At 39.0% G+C, this 18,154-nt stretch overlaps 1 protein-coding gene across 6 annotated transcripts in view; it reads left to right on the forward strand.

Moving 5' to 3' along the window:
* The window catches only part of LOC306640229 (beta-galactosidase-1-like protein 3), a 30,560-nt gene extending 12,660 nt beyond the window's left edge, over window positions 1–17,900 (forward strand). For 2 of the 6 annotated variants that reach the window (XM_079104334.1, XM_079104337.1), the window contains 14 exons: window positions 2,544–2,636; window positions 4,274–4,355; window positions 5,276–5,340; window positions 6,064–6,148; window positions 8,729–8,866; window positions 9,432–9,512; window positions 10,102–10,208; window positions 11,034–11,174; window positions 11,507–11,578; window positions 12,082–12,160; window positions 12,605–12,692; window positions 13,382–13,493; window positions 17,295–17,411; window positions 17,521–17,900. In XM_079104334.1, the coding sequence (XP_078960460.1) occupies window positions 2,544–2,636; window positions 4,274–4,355; window positions 5,276–5,340; window positions 6,064–6,148; window positions 8,729–8,866; window positions 9,432–9,512; window positions 10,102–10,208; window positions 11,034–11,174; window positions 11,507–11,578; window positions 12,082–12,160; window positions 12,605–12,692; window positions 13,382–13,493; window positions 17,295–17,411; window positions 17,521–17,586 (1,326 nt within the window). In that variant the 3' untranslated portion in view covers window positions 17,587–17,900. The remainder of the gene's footprint in view (window positions 1–2,543; window positions 2,637–4,273; window positions 4,356–5,275; window positions 5,341–6,063; window positions 6,149–8,728; window positions 8,867–9,431; window positions 9,513–10,101; window positions 10,209–11,033; window positions 11,175–11,506; window positions 11,579–12,081; window positions 12,161–12,604; window positions 12,693–13,381; window positions 13,494–17,294; window positions 17,412–17,520) is intronic. The other 4 variants (XM_079104335.1, XM_079104336.1, XM_079104338.1 and 1 more) reach the window with 4 other exon arrangements.
* The last annotated feature ends 254 nt before the right edge of the window (window positions 17,901–18,154 follow it).

Below are 18,154 nucleotides of genomic sequence, written 5' to 3' on the forward strand. Positions count from 1 at the left end.
ATCACAAAAGTGGGAAAAACACAGACATTTTCCTTCAATATGCGGTAACTTGTCTTGACACACCAGCAAGAAACATTCGTTTTCAGAATGTTAACCTGTAACGCACAGACTAGTCCATAACAAAAAAGTGCTGTACACTATGCATTGAGCGGTACAATTGTTTGAGTTTTTAAAAATCTTTAATCTTTTTATTATATAAAACATATTCATTATGTTTTTCAAATGTTTCCTGATTCAATAAGTAAAATATATCTGCATTTTTGGAATGGGTGAATAACTATAAATCTTAGTTTAAGAGAACATCTTTTGATGTAACCCAAGTAGTATAAGCATCAGGATTCCTAGGTAGTAGACTGAATTATATTAAACTCTTTGGTTGGGAGAAGCAAGACAGGGCTATAGATCCAGTCCTATATAATTAATTCTGAATCATGAATTGTGAGTCATTCTTAATAAGGTATTTATAGAGAGAAGAATCTATAGCTTTAAAAGGAAAGGAAGAGGACAGGTGTATTGGGAACGAGGTTTCTGCAATAAAGCTTCAGGAGAAGCAATTCTTAGGGGAAGGAACCCTATCGTTAGGGGTGACCACTGAGTCTAGTAGGAGGGGTCTCCTTTTGTAAGAAAGCCTGAAGTCACACGTTTCTGAAGGCTTCATTCCTGCAGTTTAGGGAAGATCAGTAACAGTAGTAACCATCTTTGAGTCTTAAAACTAGAAAGACTTTGAATATTTGGATGGAAGTAAAAGTACTTTTGTATGTATATATTCAGCAGACTTTTGTTTGTATGTATTCAGCAAGCAGAGCAAATTTGGGATGAATGTCCCATTGAAATTATGAGAGTAGGAAATCCTATTAGGAAATTGATGGGAAGCAAGGAATTCTTAAATAAATTCTGAAATGAAATGAGTAAGACTCTATAGTACTGAATTATTAGTATTTTAAAATCATTGTGTTTAATTGATTGGTTTCATTATTATATCAATAGCTTTTTGAGTGCATTTACTGGTTTACTGGTAACCTTTTGTTAAAGCATTTTTTTAAAAAAAACTTTTATGAGGTTATGGTGGATTCTCCTACAATGGAATTTTTAGAAATCTCATTGTTTCATCTGGGGAGAAGGTATTATTCCATATTGAGAAAAATTGCTCTGTATTTCTTAGTTCAGAGTATTTATGCCTGCTTAGTACTGACCACAAGGCACTCTGTGGTTATTTGAGAGGGTACTGGGTCCTGAGCTGGAGCTGTAGTTCTGGTCCTGAGTGGGAAGACATTGTCCCTGACCTTTGGAGATTACAATCCTACATCAAGACAAACAGGCAACAAAATAAGGATTATAGTGGCTATATGAAGGAGGCACAGGAACCACCTAACAGGCAGGGTGTCCTAACAAGGTCTTCCTGAGAAAGCGAGGTTCAGGGCATGTTTTTCTGAACCATTTACATTTGAATGGTGACTTGCAGAATGGAAGCCATCAGCCAGGCCAGGATACAGATGGCAGGAAAAGAATGAGGAATATGAAGAACTATAAGTGGGGCAGTGTGAGGAGGGAACAAGGCCAAGGCAGTCCATAAAGGAACTACCAAGCATGCTCATTCTCCCTTGTGCCCACTGGGAACAGTGTCCCCATGTCCAAAAAGGAGCATTGACTCTACATCTAACATTTACTGTGTGGGCAACAGGGACTATGGGGCTGCTTTTCACTGCAGTGAAATGGGAATAAAGACATCAGATGTTTTCTCTCCAGAGCTCACTCTGTTTTCAGTGTGGGCAGAATCAAAAAGAAAAAAAAAAAAATGCACCCGAGTGTGGAAAGACTCTAGTAAAACCATGAAAAGTGCTTTGATGTAGCGTGACTAGATTGATAATTGATAACTAGTATGGATAATTTAGGTGACATAATGGGCTGACAGCTTTATCAAGGTAGTTTGAGGACTGAGCTAAAATTGAGAAGCAGAGAAAGTGAGTGTTGACATCTGGGGACCCTTTTAGGATATGTGGCTCTTAAAGAGCAGACAGTAAGAGAACTGGCTGGAGGGGACAGTTCCTATATCTATCTATCTATCTATCTAATGTGGAGGTTCTAAATTTCTGTGATGACGGCGGTCAGTTTGTAAATAAAAGTGGGATGTCACAAGGGAGAGGGAGTTGTGCCATAAGCAACATTTCAAAGCATGTGGTGGATGACAATGGGATGTACACATGAGGGGTAACATCATGTTAGGACAGGACGAAGGAGGGATGCCTCTCTCATGTCAGATAGGAAAATAGATGTGGTATATGTAGAAGTAGGTGAGCTTGTAGATGTGACAGTTCATATTCAAGCAACAAATTAATATGGGAAATACAGGGTAAGCATGGCATGCTCATTTGCAAAGCACTGGGGAAGGTAGGACTCCTGAAATATACCAATTTAAGCTCTGGGAAGGAGAGAGCCACATCCAACATGCTGCTCCTGCTAAGTGGTCATCAGCAGCAAACCAGAGACTCCGGGCTTTTGCTCCAGTAGCCTCACTCTTCAACCCCCATGTGCTTGTCTCTTAGTACCACCATGGAGGCCCTGTCATTGCAGTGCAAGTGGAGAATGAATATGGTTCATTTGATAAGGATGAAAAGTACATGTCTTATGTAAAGGAGGTAAGACATTCGGTTACCTAAATATTACTTGTCTCCTTGCTCAATCTGTCTCTTCTCTAGCATGCTTTTCTGATTCCCTGCTGCATGGGTCACTGCTAGGCTCTGTATATTATGAGCATGTGTTAAGTTTCGGTTCAAATTCTCTGTGAATATTCAGCATTCTTAGGGCAATCAAGTTGAACTTTTAAATAACTTTGTGATGAAACCAAATACCATGTTTGAAGGTAATTCCTTTCTGTTTACAATCTCTATGACCTACTTGAGAGTTGGAGGCTGGTAAACTTACATCCATAGTAAATCAAATTTCAGGAACTTGTTGATAATGGCTGTCGGCTTGCAGCTTTCTGGCCTGTGATATTAATATCCCTTCTTCTGTTCTTTTTGCTACTCCATGGGTGGATATCTAGGGCAGGGATGAACTGAAGTCCTGCATAGTATCTTTTCTGTTGCCTCTGGCCCCTCCTGTCCCTGGCTTCCTATATTCAAGAAGCTGATGAAGGTCACTGTAATCTGGACCCTGACCTCAGGGTGCCAAACAGGATGCAGGGCCCCGTGATATAAGCTGAGTCATCCAGACTTGTTCTTCCTAGGTATCTGTGTCAACACAGAGACATTGTGTGAATGGCTGGAGATGATGGGGAGGGGTTGCCAGCCTGGGAAGGAGAGGAGAGGAGGGCAGAACTTCTGCCTTATCTTAGGTCCATAGCTATGGAGTTGGCTGACCATGGACTGAACCTCTGAAACTATAAGCCAAAATAAACTTTTATCTTCCAAAGTGTTCTTGTCAGGTTTTTTTGGCCACAGCAACAAAAAACCTGACAAAAATAGGGTCTGTGAATGATTCCTTTCCTTAAGTTGCAGATAGTTAGACTCTGAAGTCAAACACTTTTTTCCCACATTTTTATTGGTGTACAAATCTAATACGCCAATAAAAATGGAATCTGTGTTTACATATTTTACATGCACACAATATCCAATATAATAATGAAATTTGACTACTATCACTCCTTGGTACTTTCCCTCTCCTTCTCCACCTTGACCCCTTGGTCCCTTTTCTCTACTGATCTCTCTTTGATTTTCATGGAATCTGCCTCCATCTTTCTTTTCCTTTCCTCTCTAACTTCCACATATGAGAGAAAGCATACGATTCTTATGAAATCTAAACACTTAAATTTACCAGCTTTCTGTTACAAGCAAAAAAGGTGTATTTGGGCTCATGGTTTTCGAGGTTTTAGTTCATGATTTTTTGACCCCATTGTTATTGGGCCTGTTTTCAGGCAGCACATCGCAGTGGAGTATATGGTAGAGCAAAACCATTCACCTCATGACTGGGTAGTAAAAAAGAATGAAAAGAATTGGTATTTCGCAATTCCTTTAGGGACTGCACCCCCAGTAAATGTAAGATCTCTCATTAAACCCTACCTCTTAAATATCTCACCATTGTTCAATGGATGATTGCTGTGGACCAAGACTTTACACATAGCCCTTTGGGGGACACTCCAGATCCAAAGGATAGCACTTTTTTTGTAAGTTACAGCCTTCCCATCTGAGTATAACTTATTTCCTAATTTCCTTTTATCTCCTTACCATGGGACTGAGGGAAGTGGATTTATTTTTTTTTCATTTTTTCTCAACAGGCCCTGCTGAAAAGAGGGATTGTTGAGCTGCTCTTGACCTCTGATAATGAGAAGGAAATTCAGAAAGGTTCCGTCAAAGGAGGTACACATTTAGAGTTATTTCCAGATAGAGAGACTCTTAGAAGCCAATGTAAATTGTGAACAAACTTCAGAAACAACCAAGCATATCTTTGATGCCTCTCTTTTTCCATATCCATTGAGACTGATCCCAGAGATTTGATTACAAAAGATGAGGCTCAAGTTCAGGGATCAAACACACTTTTTATTGCTTTTTTCCTGCTGTGGTCTTCCTTAAATAGCAATAATGGAGCTCCTCATCATAATGGCACCTTCACATTTTTCATGACTTCTGTGACTAGGAACCTGGGTTGGTGTTGGGCATGGCTCATAATTTGGGCCATCCCCATCAAGATGCAAAATTGGTGGGGAACCAGAGGGTGGGTGTGTAAGGAACCTGGCACAGACAAAGTTCCAGTTCTGAGATCTGATAGCCTCAGGTTCAGTGTACAAACTTAGCAGATCCCAGAGAATGAACTAGTAGGACAATTCAAAGCATAATCACAAGGTTACAATAGTGAGGGGAATGGCCAATTTATGAGCAGGTAGATGGGTCCAGGGAACATCTGTCAGGTGATCTTTAGAGCAGACTTGCAGCTGCTGTGAATAGCTGTCTTCTTTTTAGTGACTCTTCCCATAATATTATGGTGCCCTGGAAAGTATGTTGAGCCTGGGACCAGATAAGCTGCATTCAGTTTATAGATAAGTTTTTAATCTTGGTCCACGTCTTTACACAAAATGTAACTAAGTTGAACTGTTCTTCTCTGTAACAATGGTTATCCTTGCAAATGGCCATGATAGCCCTCTGTGATTTGCAAAGTGTACCTCAGCAGTGTCTCATTATCCTTACTACTCAGTGTGACTTGCCATGTGCAAGGTGGACCTCCATTCCTTCCCTCAGGGATCTTGTCACAATGCCTTAGTGGCCTTATCTCTTCTCTACAGCACTGACCACTGTCAATATGAATTCATTTAAGGAGAGTTTCTTTATTTGGTTTCGACAAATGCAGGTAAGACAACCTATAGATGAATTTCACCCTTTCTCCTGTCATAACCTCTCTAACCTTTGCAACTGGTAATCAGTAAACAGGTGATCAGGGAGGTTTGATAAGAAGACTGCCTGTCTTCACTCTGGGCATTGGTAGTATTCCAAGTCATGTTGGGAGCATGCTTGTCTTCTGGGGTAGGGAATGAGGAGGAAACCCTGCTTGTATCACTTCTGTTCATGGAACAGGATCCATGGGAAGGATGAGGGGCTTATGTCAGGTAAGACCTACATAAAGATCGATGGGAGCTGATATTCTCTTTCCTATATGAGGAAGGATTATGAAAATGGCTGTGTGTATTTCTTGTGAAGAACACGTGACTGTTTTGGTGGGTTCAGGCTTTTTCAGTCAACCAGTCAAATTATGGAACAGAGTGAGTGTTTTATGAAAATATTTAATAAACACAAAATCAGAATAAGCAACTCCTTTCCTCCCAGGGAAAGTAGGCACATGAAGTTAGAGGAAGTCAGGAGACCTTGGGCCCTTAGGAAGAGTGGAGAATCCAAAGTTGTGGAGGTTGAAGGTGTAATGTGTTGGGGGTAATGAATTGATCAAAAAGGGGGCTCTGACTTGGGAAAAAAGTGTAAAACACAAGATGCTCAAGTTCTCATGTGTTGTATGCAGGTTTTCTGATTTTTCTTGTTTTGTTTTTTATCAGACTTAGTATTTACCTTGGTTTGTTTCTAGAAGAATAAGCCCATTCTGATTATGGAATACTGGATTGGCTGGTTTGACAGCTGGGGAAAGAAACATCATTTTAAAACTGTGAATGGTACGTATTTTGCAGTTTTTGACTCCAAGATGAGATAGCCCTGAGTCATCATATCATTCTCTGCTAATTAACCTATTAAGTCCCAAGTTTTCAACTTTGGGGAATATTTCAATAGAGCTGACAAGGGTCCATTAAAATAGATTGGAAATCATAATCTTAGAACTGTTACCAGAGGTGGTGTTGGGATTCTGGAGGTTGCATTGTGTTTCTTGGCTCTTGTGTTCTTGCAGGAGAAAATTTCAGGCAACACATGAAATGTAATAAAAGTATAGCAAAGTTTTTTAGGGAAGAAAGCATTCTCTAGAGGGAGGAAGAGAGAGTTGGTTGTCTGTAAGAGGAGAAAGAGATGCTGTGCTGACTTTGTTCCCCAGTTTTATTGAGAGTCTTAGGAAAGTTTCTCAAGTGTCCCACCCAGGCACCTCTCAATTTTTGACTGACAGTAAAATTGTATCAGATTTTTAAGTTACCCATAGGTACCTAAGCAAAAACCACATGGGGGAAAATTTACTATTATAATCACCTGCTAAAGATCTAAAGGCAAATTTTGGTTTCCTTGGTCCATATTGACCAGTTCTAACTGGAACTTGTTCTTATAGATTTTATGGTCAGTGGGCTTTTCTTTTAATTATGCTGTTTTTCTGGGTCTTGGAATCTTTGGTCTGTATAAAGATCATAAAAGTACCCCCTCTACAGTAATTTGTATTCTTATTAGTAGGGAATATCTTAAATTCCTTAGTCCAGAGAATAATCCTAAGGAAAACAGGGATTTAACATCCTCTTGATTTAAGCCAGAGTAGAAGCAGAATGGCCTTAGGTAATTACACTTTGGATAAATTGCTTTTTGAAAGAAAGTCTTTGAGCCATCATATAGACCCAGTCTGTAGAATTATCCCCTTAACTTCATGTTTCTACTGATCATGTCTATAGGCTACCTATTTGAGTTTATATATCCTATATATTTATTTCCATGTGAAAGTTATGAAGAAATATATATGAAAATATATTTATAAGTGATGTAATCATTCACCGACTACTTTTAGAGCTATAAAAACACAATATTTACTTCAAAAGTTACCATGTACATTTGTTGCACAATTTAAGTTTCTATATGTGTCCCACATCTGGGAAGAAGGAACTTAATGGGTTATCTTCTTAATTTAGTCACACACAATCATTGAACTTCTGCCGTGTATAAGCACTTATCCAGTCTCTGAAGATGCAATGGTGAATAAAAGTTGCATGATTCCCACCTTGCAATAAGCTTATAATTTAGTGGAGTCAGCATGTCATTAGAAAGTAAAACAATCAATATATAGGTTCACATTCAGCAGGTCTCTGAAGCAAATAAATAGGTGGAGTGATAAAACTAAGATAGGATTCAGACCTGCTCAGACAAGAAAAGGCAGTCACAGAAGGTTCTCTGAGAGGTCAAAATCACTGAAAAAGGTAGAGCATTTTTAAAGTCTTTATCATCTCTGAAAAATGCACAGACCCTTTCAATGGTATTGTCTGTGAAATGTAGTAATTATCAGAAGACCAATGTTGTGATGGTTGAGAACTGGATCCTGGATCCAGAGATCAGGACTTGATCACAGGTGTGCAGCTAGAGGCCTATGTCCTGGGGCAGGTTTCATTCATTTCTAAATCTCTTTGGGCTCATAGTAAGATGAGGATTATTAGGAACTTACCTCCCAGAAATTGCCGGGCAATTGCTATTTACCTAATAAAAGTATGCTGTTTCTAAGGTATTTTACTATAACTATTATGCTGTTTCTAAGGTATTTTACTATAACTATTACAAAAACAACTTATTTTGCTGAAATAATGAAAACAACCAAAAATACTTAGTCACTAAGAAAAGCAAGCTTTGTGCTAAAAAGGGGTGGGGGGAGAAATCAATACCAACAGACAACATTTTTTGATTACATGTATGTGGGACATTATGCTGTGTTCTCACATATGTTAACTCATTAATTCCATAATACAGTAGGATTTCATACCTTTATTTAAAAGATAAGGAGTATAGATTTTGAGAGAGAAAGTATGTTACCAAGTTCTTACAAATAGCAGAAAGCACAGTCAGGATTGAATCCCACATCAAGTTAACTCTGACCTTCTTGCTTCTCATTGTGAACCGTGGAAAGATGATTGAATCTGTTAAAATGTGATAGCCAAATAAAAGTTTCTGTGGCTAGAGATCGAGAACAGCTACTTGTGCACTGTTATTGTGTTTCTATACAGTGCCTCCAGAGACATTATCCTAGAAGTTGGGAATAAAAGTAGATATTTACGTGCCCTAAGGGTTTTCAGGCTATTATTTGATACATGTAAATCAGAGTCAAATTATTTCAGTACTGTGGAGTGAAAATTTTCAAAACCAGTCTTGGTCCTGGCAGGGTTTAGTTTCTTAAAAGAGTTCTGACTGATTCTATTTTTTCCTAATTGGAATTTTAGTGGCTGTTAGATGATTAAAATAATGAATTGATTGTGGTTGGGTTGGAAATAAAAAGTTTTTACCCAAGACTTCTTTCTCCCCTTAATTACTAATTTTCTGTATGTTCTCAACTTCCCCCTTTACAGAGGTTGAACAAACTGTGTCTGAACTTATCAACCATGAGATCTCCTTCAACATATACATGTTCCATGGTGGAACCAACTTTGGTTTCATTAATGGAGCTGTGTATTTTGGGAAGCACATAGGCGTTGTGACTAGCTATGGCAGGTGTTGGCGGGTGTGGTTGCCCTCCCCAGTTAGGGTATTGCTGGAGCTTTAGGGAGGGGACTCTGGAATCATGGGGTTTTGACCTATAATCTCTGCTGAGCATTGATTTTTCTTATCTGTTTTCTTTTCTTCTGTGATATTTTAAAATTCTCTAGCAGGCTGTCATTTCAGTAGACAGGGCTTCCTGGCACTTAGAGCTCTGCCTCATTTGTGTTGTCCACTGACTCTGTGACCAGAACCTCTAGGAGAGACAGGGCACAAACTGTGATTGCTGTCTGGCACAGACTGAGGAGTGAACAGAGTCTCCATCAGAAAGTGAAATGGCAGGGTGGACCCAGAGTTGTGGGAGCTACAAGTCCCCAGGAAGGGTGTGAAGAGTGTTTTTATGTTGATATTACATGCTCATGTTCCAGTCTATGATGGAACATTCTAGAAGCAGGTCATGTATTTTTCTTCTCTCTCACTCTCAGAGGCCCTGGCCCATCCTATGATCTAGTGTTGAAATGGGGCCTGTTGAGGAGGGCTGCACAGCCCATGACACTGCCCTGGGTATCTTTGCAGACTATGATGCTGTGCTGACAGAGGCTGGAGATTACACAGAAAAATACTTCAAGCTTCGCAAACTCTTTGCATCTCTTTCAGGTACTCAGCACCCATTTGGTGGAGGGATGACCTCCCCATGAGAATCTGTGCAAGAGTGAGGACAGGGAACAGTCTCTTCTATAAGCATCAGTTTTATGAAGTTCCCAAGAGTAAAGCCAACCTTAGGTTCAAATCCTGGCTTTCCTACTTAAAAGCTCAGTGGCTTTGTATAAGCATTTCTAAGCCTTTTAGCTTTTTTCACTGAAATATGAAGATAATGATAAAGGTTTCCTATGATGATGATGAAGATTAAGTTCCTATTTGTAAAATTCTTAGTACTGTGTATGACTTAGGAACCCCACAAATAAAGTCAGTTAGCCATCTACTAAGGACTAGAAACTAGGTCTAGCATTGTAGAAGGTGTAAGACAGATTTCCTACCAGCTAAGAGTTCTCTCTATGGTTCTGTGTCCACCAGCTATGTGTGGCTGCAAGATGACTCTAACTCAGGTCCTGTCTAGCTTCACTCTCAGAGAAGCACATGCATATCCTAGGTTAGGTCCCATTTCTCTTGTTTGCTGTGGGATGCAAGGAGTCATGAATAGGAGTGGGGAGCTAAGAGAAAGCCTTGTGACTCATTTTCACTGTAGCAAAGCCCTTGCCCCTTTTACCTCAACAAACCCTGAAGACCGTGTATCCTTCTGTGAGACCATCGTTCTTCTTACCACTATGGGAGGTCCTGCGGTACTTAAATGAGGTGAGTCCTGCTTGGGCCCCTGCATAGGGGTGGCCATTACAGAGATGGGGGAAAAGGACTGAGACCATGGTGTGGAGATTCCTTCAAGGAACTGTGTGTTGTGAAGTATGAAAATGAATCCTTGGCTTTATGTGTAAACATAGAACGTGGGATAAGACCCACCCACTCCTTTCAGGACAACTGTGAAGAGGTTTGAACTTAAAGAATAAATGTTGTTGGAGGTGAATATCAGGATTATAGAGATATTGTGTTGGACTGGTGAATACTGTGTGGAATTGCATAATACAGACAGCATCCACAAAGGAATATTTCTGAGCTAGGAACCCATGTAAATGAACTTCTGTCTTGTTCATCATCAACTAGTCTGGTCGCTGAACTAGTATGGATCTCTGTTCCTGCTTTGCAATTAGAGATTGTATCCTATTTTGAAGAAAAGTTGAAAAGTTTTCAAAAACTAATTCTTAAATTCCTATTTTTACCTCTGATTTCACTATTTTAGATAAAAAGTATTGACAAACACATGCTAATTAAATGTTGCTTAGTGTACACATTGTCTCTTGACTTCAGTTATTTAGAATATAATTTGTTTACTCAGTTGATCAATTCTTATGATTATAGTAATTATGCCCTCTTCACATAGCACCTGAATTTCCTAGTCAGTGGAGATATAACTCACAAAGCATTGATACATAGTGTCTGTTTCTGTGATGCTCCATTCAGTGAACTCTTGAGGACCAATAAGTGGTCCAATAGTGATAAAGTTCTCAGACAGGATCCTGACTTCTCATCACTTTGACTTCTGCTCCTGTCCTGTCTTCCTTATAGCCAGTGAAGTCACATATTCCAGTCAACATGGAGAATCTTCCAATAAACAATGGCAGTGGTCAGTCCTTTGGATTTGTCCTTTATGAAACTTCTATCTGCTCTGGAGGCCATCTGCAAGCTCGAGTTCATGATATTGGACAGGTAGCTATCAATAGGTATCCCAAGTGGTGAGCCTAGTGTTTACTTAACCCTGTGATTGAAGAAATAAGTTAGTTGCTGATCTGCTTTACTATATGATAGTGTTTAATGCACCTACTATAGGGGAGGTATTGAGATTATAAAGTCAAATAAAATAGACTTCCATTTTACTCTAACACAAATTATTTTGGGAATTCCCAGTTAGCTTCTAAACATCCCTTATTACCAAGACTAGTCACTGCCTTCATATTGACCTCCTTCTGCCTCAACCCCAGCCTCTTCTCTCCTTTTCTTCAGGAGGTCCAGTCTTATGCTTGTTTTTTTTCCCCCCATAGGTGTTTTTGAATGACACAATTTTAGGAGTTCTGAATGAGAATGTTAAGGAATTGTACATTCCTGAGTTCACGGTATGTAGTTCTAGAGTCCAGATGATGCCCTTGAACTACTGCTGACAAGCAAATATGTCCTGGTCCTGAGATAGACCTCTCCTCCTCTTCTACTATGCTTTGGTGTATCTTTTCACATAGAGCTGCTGCAGGGATTGTGCAAGGGTATGAATCATAAGGCATATCCCAAGGCTTGGTGCCTTAGGACACACAGCACAGATTCTCTAGTGAGAGTGGACTTTCTCCTTTAGGCATGAGTCGTTCCCAGCTCCTGTTTGGGTCTCCGATCAAAGGCAAAAGTGAGTCTCTGCCTTTCCTTATAAGATCAGCAGAGGAAAAGGGCAGATGTAATATGTAATAGAAACACACCCATGTGTTTACCGGAGAGGAAGCACTGCTAAGCTAAGGAGCATCCTTTATTCCATTTGCTTTTGTTTCCTTCTGGGACTTGGAAGAAATAATGTGTCCTAGAATATGAGTCCTAACTGGCTATATAGTCTCCATTAACCATTCTGCTCCAACAGAAATGTCAACTTCTCAGGATCCTGGTGGAAAATCAAGGACGAGTCAATTTTTCATGGAAAATTCAAGATGAGAGGAAAGGTGATATCAGCGCCTGGGAAGCAGACAGTGGTTTCACTTTAGTTACTTAGAATGTATAGTTGGGGCTGTGTTGAAATTGGGAGGACAACAGTGTACCCCTCAGCATGATACAGAGAACCTAGGACCAAAGACGAAAACTCTTTCCTTTTCCCTTATCCTGCCTTTTCTGCTTCTCCAAGGCAGGAAAATAGAACAGTTATTTTGGGTGCTGGCTTGTCCAAGAGTGGGGTTCAATCTCCTTTTGTGAATTTTAAGAAATGTTCTAATACTAAGTGGGGAATTTTCTTGGTATTGTAAGAAGCCTCATTCACAGCAGGTCAGATAAATGCCCTCCTTACTGTGCCCTTATCACAAGGCATACATGTGTCTTTGTGCGCCTTTGTCCAAGACCCTGGAGAATATCTAGTCCTTGCTTCTATTCTATTTCCTGCCTCCCCTCTGCAGGATTAATTGGCCCTGTTAGAATCAATAACATTTCCCTGGAGGGTTTTACCATCTATTCTCTGGAGATGAAGATGAGCTTCTTTCAGAGGTATGCTCCTCCCTACCTCTAAAGACACATTGAGTGATCAGGTGTCTTGGTTATTTTTCTGTTGCTAAAAAAAAAAAAAAATCTAAGTCTGGGAATTTTGAGAACAAAAAAGGTTTATTTACTTTATGGTTCTATCATTCTGAGGGCATAGTGCTGGCTCCTGGTCTGCTCTGTTATGGACTTGTGGTTGAGTGGCTTTCCATGACAGGAATGTGTGCAGGAGGGTCAAGCATGTGGGGTGGCCTCACTATATTAAGCCATTCTCATAAGTACTAATCCACTTGTGAAACCAGCATTCATACCTTCCGAAAGTGGTGACCCTGTGATCTAGTCATCTCCTGGGTCTCCCACGTCTTAAAGATGTCACCATCTCAATACCACCACTCTGAGGACCAAGCTTCCAAGATGTGATACTCTAAGCGACAAACTCAAACTACATCCAAACCATAGCACCAGGGGATGTTGAGATTTCAAACTCCTCACTTTGCGTGTGAACAGTTCAATATTCAGAGAACTATAGGGATTTGCTCTGGATTATCAGATCCTTTGAATCAGTCCTGGAGCAAGTCTCCTGATTCTATTTTTAATACATGCATTCTCATATATCTCACTGAAACAGAATCCTGTGAGGGAAACTTAGGGTCAATATTGGAATGAGAGCTCTTCCTCATGGTTTAATCCTTTTTTAGGCTCCGTTTTGCCAATTGGAGGCCTGTGACAGTGAGATATTTGGGCCCTGCCTTCTACCAGGGGACCTTGAAGGCTGACTCTTCTCCCAGGGACACCTTCCTGAGACTACCGGTAAATGAGCCTCCCTCTACTCTGGTCTTCCAAACACCTGTTTTAAAAAATAGAACCTAAGCAAACCCAGAATATTCCTAAGAGGAACACTTGCCTTTCCCCCTCTTCCTCACTTCAGCCAAGCATTCTATTTCTCAAGTGCCCTAATTTATCACTGGTTAGAAAATGTATAAAAACACAATTGAAAAATTCAAATGATTATAAGAAAATGAATTGTAGGAGTTCTTAAATCCCATTGCTATTCCAATTCATTTGTGCATTTAAAAGCTTGGCACTGCCAAAAGTTTTTTTTTTTTTTTTTTTTTTTTTATATTTAACTTTGCCAAAATAACATACATACACATACACACACACACACAACACACACAATTACTTTTTTACACTAATGGGATCATATCATAAATTATATTATGCAACTTGATTTTATTTGAGGGAGGCCTAAAACCTGGCCTCCCTGCTAAGTTTTTTTATTCATGAACATAAACATATGTTGTGAGTGCACAAAATATGAATATATAGATCAACAAATTATTACAAAACAAGCACCTTTTAATTATCATTTTGATGAAGAAGTAAGTTGTTAGCACAATGCAAGAGTTACTGATGGTTTCTCCTTAAAGGTAGCTACTATATTACATTCTAACACTCTAATTTAGTATTTCTTATAATGAATTCATGTAAATTGAATCATATGACATGCACTCCTTTTACTTTTTGGTGTGGGATTAGGGAGTGAATTCCAATCTCTTGTAGGTGCTTCACCACTCAACTAGTCACTGATGTGACACTCAGTTATTCATTGATGTTGCATTGATTTGTTCATTTTCACTGCCATTTAGGATTCCTTTAGCAAATATATGACACTATGACCATTCTGTTGTTGGTGGACATGTTTGAAAGTGTCCCTTTTTCAATTTTCAGAATAATTCGATAAGACTTGATATGTTTTTCTATAAAAATTTAGTAAAATTCAGCAGTGAAATCATCGTGCCCTGTACTTTTCTTTGCCAGGGCACTTTTAATTTGAATTAATCTTGTATGTTCAGGTTTTATATAGTAGGTTATATGTGTCCAGAAATTGATTTCTTTCTTTTAGATTTTCCAATGTTAGTCCCTATGATCTAATGATAGTCCCTAGTGATCTAATATATTTCTGTGGTAGAAGTTATAATGTCTCCTTTTTAGCTGATTTTATTTTTTTGGATCTTCTGTCTTTCTTTATGTTTAGTTAAGTTTGTCAATTTTGTTATCTTTTCAAAAAACCTAGGTTGACAACCTTTTCTTTAAGCACTTGAGGAAAATGTGACAACACATTTTTGTTTCCATCATTGCTATTGAGAAGTGAACTCTGTTTAAATGCCATCACTTCATAAGAACACTTTTGTTATTTTCTTTGATGACTTCTGTTTTGTTCTAATGGATCTACATAGAATATTATTTTTACTTATCTTGCCTGGGGTTCATCACATTTTCTAACCATGATATGTCTGTCTTCCATTGATTCTGAAAAATCATCTTTAAATATGCTCTTTTCCCTATTCTCTTTTGTCTGCCTTTGTATCTCTTCTAAAATTTATATTTGGTTCTTTTACAAGTCTGTCCAGAGAATTTTCATAGAACTTTGTTTTTCCATCACACTTTTATTTCTCTTTCCTTTTTTTTTCCTTAAAATTCAGGGAATATAGAAACCAGATGTAAGGAATCCCACGAAAACCACGCCAGACACGGGAAATCACATAAGGAAATTTATTAAGCAATCAGAGTGTCTCCCTGCAGGGTCAGAGAGAAAATGAGAGGAAAATAGAAAGGAAAAGAAAGGGCACATGCTAGAGAGAGTGGAAAGCCAGGAGGACAGAGAAAAGTGAGGAGGACAGACAGAAGAATGGGAAAAAGATGGCGGGGAAGCTACAGTAAAACAGTTGAATTCTGCCGGGCTAACAGGGGACCAATATCAGAGAAGGATACTTGCAAGATGACTAATAAGCCAATAGCTAGCTAGGATGTTCACAGATTGACAAGTGGTTGGGAGGTGGGCAAAGTGGCTGCACCTGATGGGCAGGGGAGCAGCTTTATACGTTACACCAGATTCCCTGCCTCTGCTGCTGTCGTCACCGGTGAGATTACAGCTCTCTGCAGCAGAAGATGTTCTCTAGTGTTAGCTGCTTTCAGCAGGCAGGACCAGATTCTTCAGCAGCAGTGTGCAGGATCTGTGTTGCAGCATTCATAGCAGGCTATGACTTCTAGCGTTGTATCAAACCTCAACCGTTCTCTGGCATCTTCTTTGTGGGTTCTTATCTCATGAATTCAAAGAGTGAAGTCCATGGACAACAGAGAGCAAGTGTGAAAGAGTAGGATTTTGAGAAGAAGAGAAGCGGAGCTTGTGATGACAGTGGGGTTCTAACCGGTTATTGGAAATATGCCTTGGCTCTTGGTTTAGGTCTGCAACATTCTCATTGGTTGTGCCTCTTAGCCCTTTGGAATTTTCTGTATTCTCAGGTTCATCTTCCCTCTCCCACTTCCCTGTGAAAAAAAGAGTTGATTGGAATGTTTGGAATGTTTCTAGAGGTAAATTTTGTGCATAACTTGGAAAATTTAGAGAAGCCCTTTTTAGGGGACATAATACCATAGCAGCCTGCCTCTGTCTATCCTATATAATTTCACCTTCATTTATCAGGTTATATTAATTTAATTTTGCAGACATAATTCTGTATGTGTTTATGTTGAATTTTATTAAGGGTTGCTCATTACCATTTATACCCACAATGTTACATAGACTATGAAATAAAATTTTATGTATATCAAAAAAACAGTCTTGATTTCATTGATCACTTGTATTTTTTTTTCTTTTTTTTAACTTTCTTTTGGTCTTTTTAAATTTTTTTTATTTTTATTTGTTCCATTTTGTTGTACATGACAGTAGAATGCATTTGTACATTTTGATAGGTCATACATAGAGTGTAATCTCTCATTTTTCTGATTATACCTATTGTAGGATCACATTGCCATGCAGTCATACATTGTGTCTGTTTCACTCCACTATCATTCCTATCCCCGTACCCATTCTCCTCCCTACAATTCCCTCTACCTAATATAAAGTAACTCTATTCTTCCCTGTTTCCCACCTGCCTTATTGTGAATTAGCTTCCACGTATCAGAGAAAACATTTGGCCTTTGGTTTTTTGGGTTTGGCTTATTTCACTTAGCATGATATTCTCTAACTCCATCCATTAACCAGCAAATGTATGAAAGCAAAGGTATGAGAGTGTCCATTCAGCTCCTTAGAAATACTCTTTGAAGAAGCAAATGTCTCTATTGTAAAAACTGCCTGCATTTGCTCCTTTTCTCTTCATAATCTTATTTTAGATCTTGGTCCTATAATTTTTCATTGTATCATAAGCAAATTAAAAAAAATTATGTAGCTTTTACAGCTGTTGCCACCAGTAGTGTTTTCTTTCTTTCTTTTTTTTTTTTATTTTTAATAAACAAAAGGCTCCTTTAGCCTCAGTTGTTAAGCACCCTTGGGTTCAATCCCTGATATCCCCCCCAAAAAAGGTAAAAGATAAATATCATTGTGCATCATAGGGAAGGAGGAGCAGAAACATCGCAGTAAGTGGCTGGTTCCAGTCCTGTTTTCCTCTCACTCCTAGACATCAGGTCTGAAGTTCTCAGCTACATTCCTTTCTAAACCTTACTCCCACCTTCAGTGCTTTAGGTGTCTTTTCTTGCTCTCACTCCTCAAGTGCCTTAGGTTTCACTTTCCAGTATGAATCTCTCCTTTATCTCATACCCCATCCTTTCCAGGGCTGGGTTTCTGGATTCGTGTTCATCAATGGACGTAACCTTGGGCGATACTGGAACATTGGGCCTCAGGAAACACTTTACCTTCCTGGAGTCTGGCTTCATCCAGGGAACAATGAAGTAAGTCAGCCCAAATGCTTCCTTGACGTCTGATAAATGTTCAGACTGTCATTCATCCTCAGAAATTACAATCTTTATCTTTTTATTATCAATTTTCCTTTCTTCCTAGATCATCCTGTTTGAAAAGATAACAAGTGGCTCACACATCTATTCTACAGGCTTTCCCAAGCTGTGACACTGTGTTTAGCCATTTCTTGGATTGTTGGAGTTTGATTCTAAGTTTTTTCTTGGGAAGAAGATTGATGTTAAGAAGATGCCACCCAGTGTTGCCTCCAATAGCAAAAATATGAAGATAACCTATAAAATCAACAGGGCTTTGTTACATGTTTTAGAGTGTAACTATATGGGACTTACTTTTAGGTTTAAATGAGTATTCAAAATTTTCAATGTCTCATTTATCTAGATAAATGCTTAATGCTTAGCAGGTTCTTATTCTCTAATCAAATGTACCTGGGCCCATAGGCAGATATGAATAAAATAAAAACAATTTGTGCTTCTTTTTCCCTGAACTCAATTGGGAGGGGAAGGGTCTTTAACCTAGGAGAGAATAAAGTTGCTGTGCATCCCATACAGAGGGAATATTGAATTTATGACAGGCAAATCCATGGTGGTTTTGTGTGTGTGTGTGTGTGTGTGTGTGTGTAGAAAGATGGGGCAGCAGAGAGTACTGAATAATGTTTAGTCATTTCCATGAAGCTATGTGTCTCCAAGGTGACCTGATATGTCACATCCAGTCAGAGATG

Source organism: Sciurus vulgaris (genome assembly GCF_902686455.1).
Source record: "Sciurus vulgaris genome assembly, chromosome: 11".
Lineage (NCBI taxonomy): Eukaryota > Metazoa > Chordata > Mammalia > Rodentia > Sciuridae > Sciurus > Sciurus vulgaris.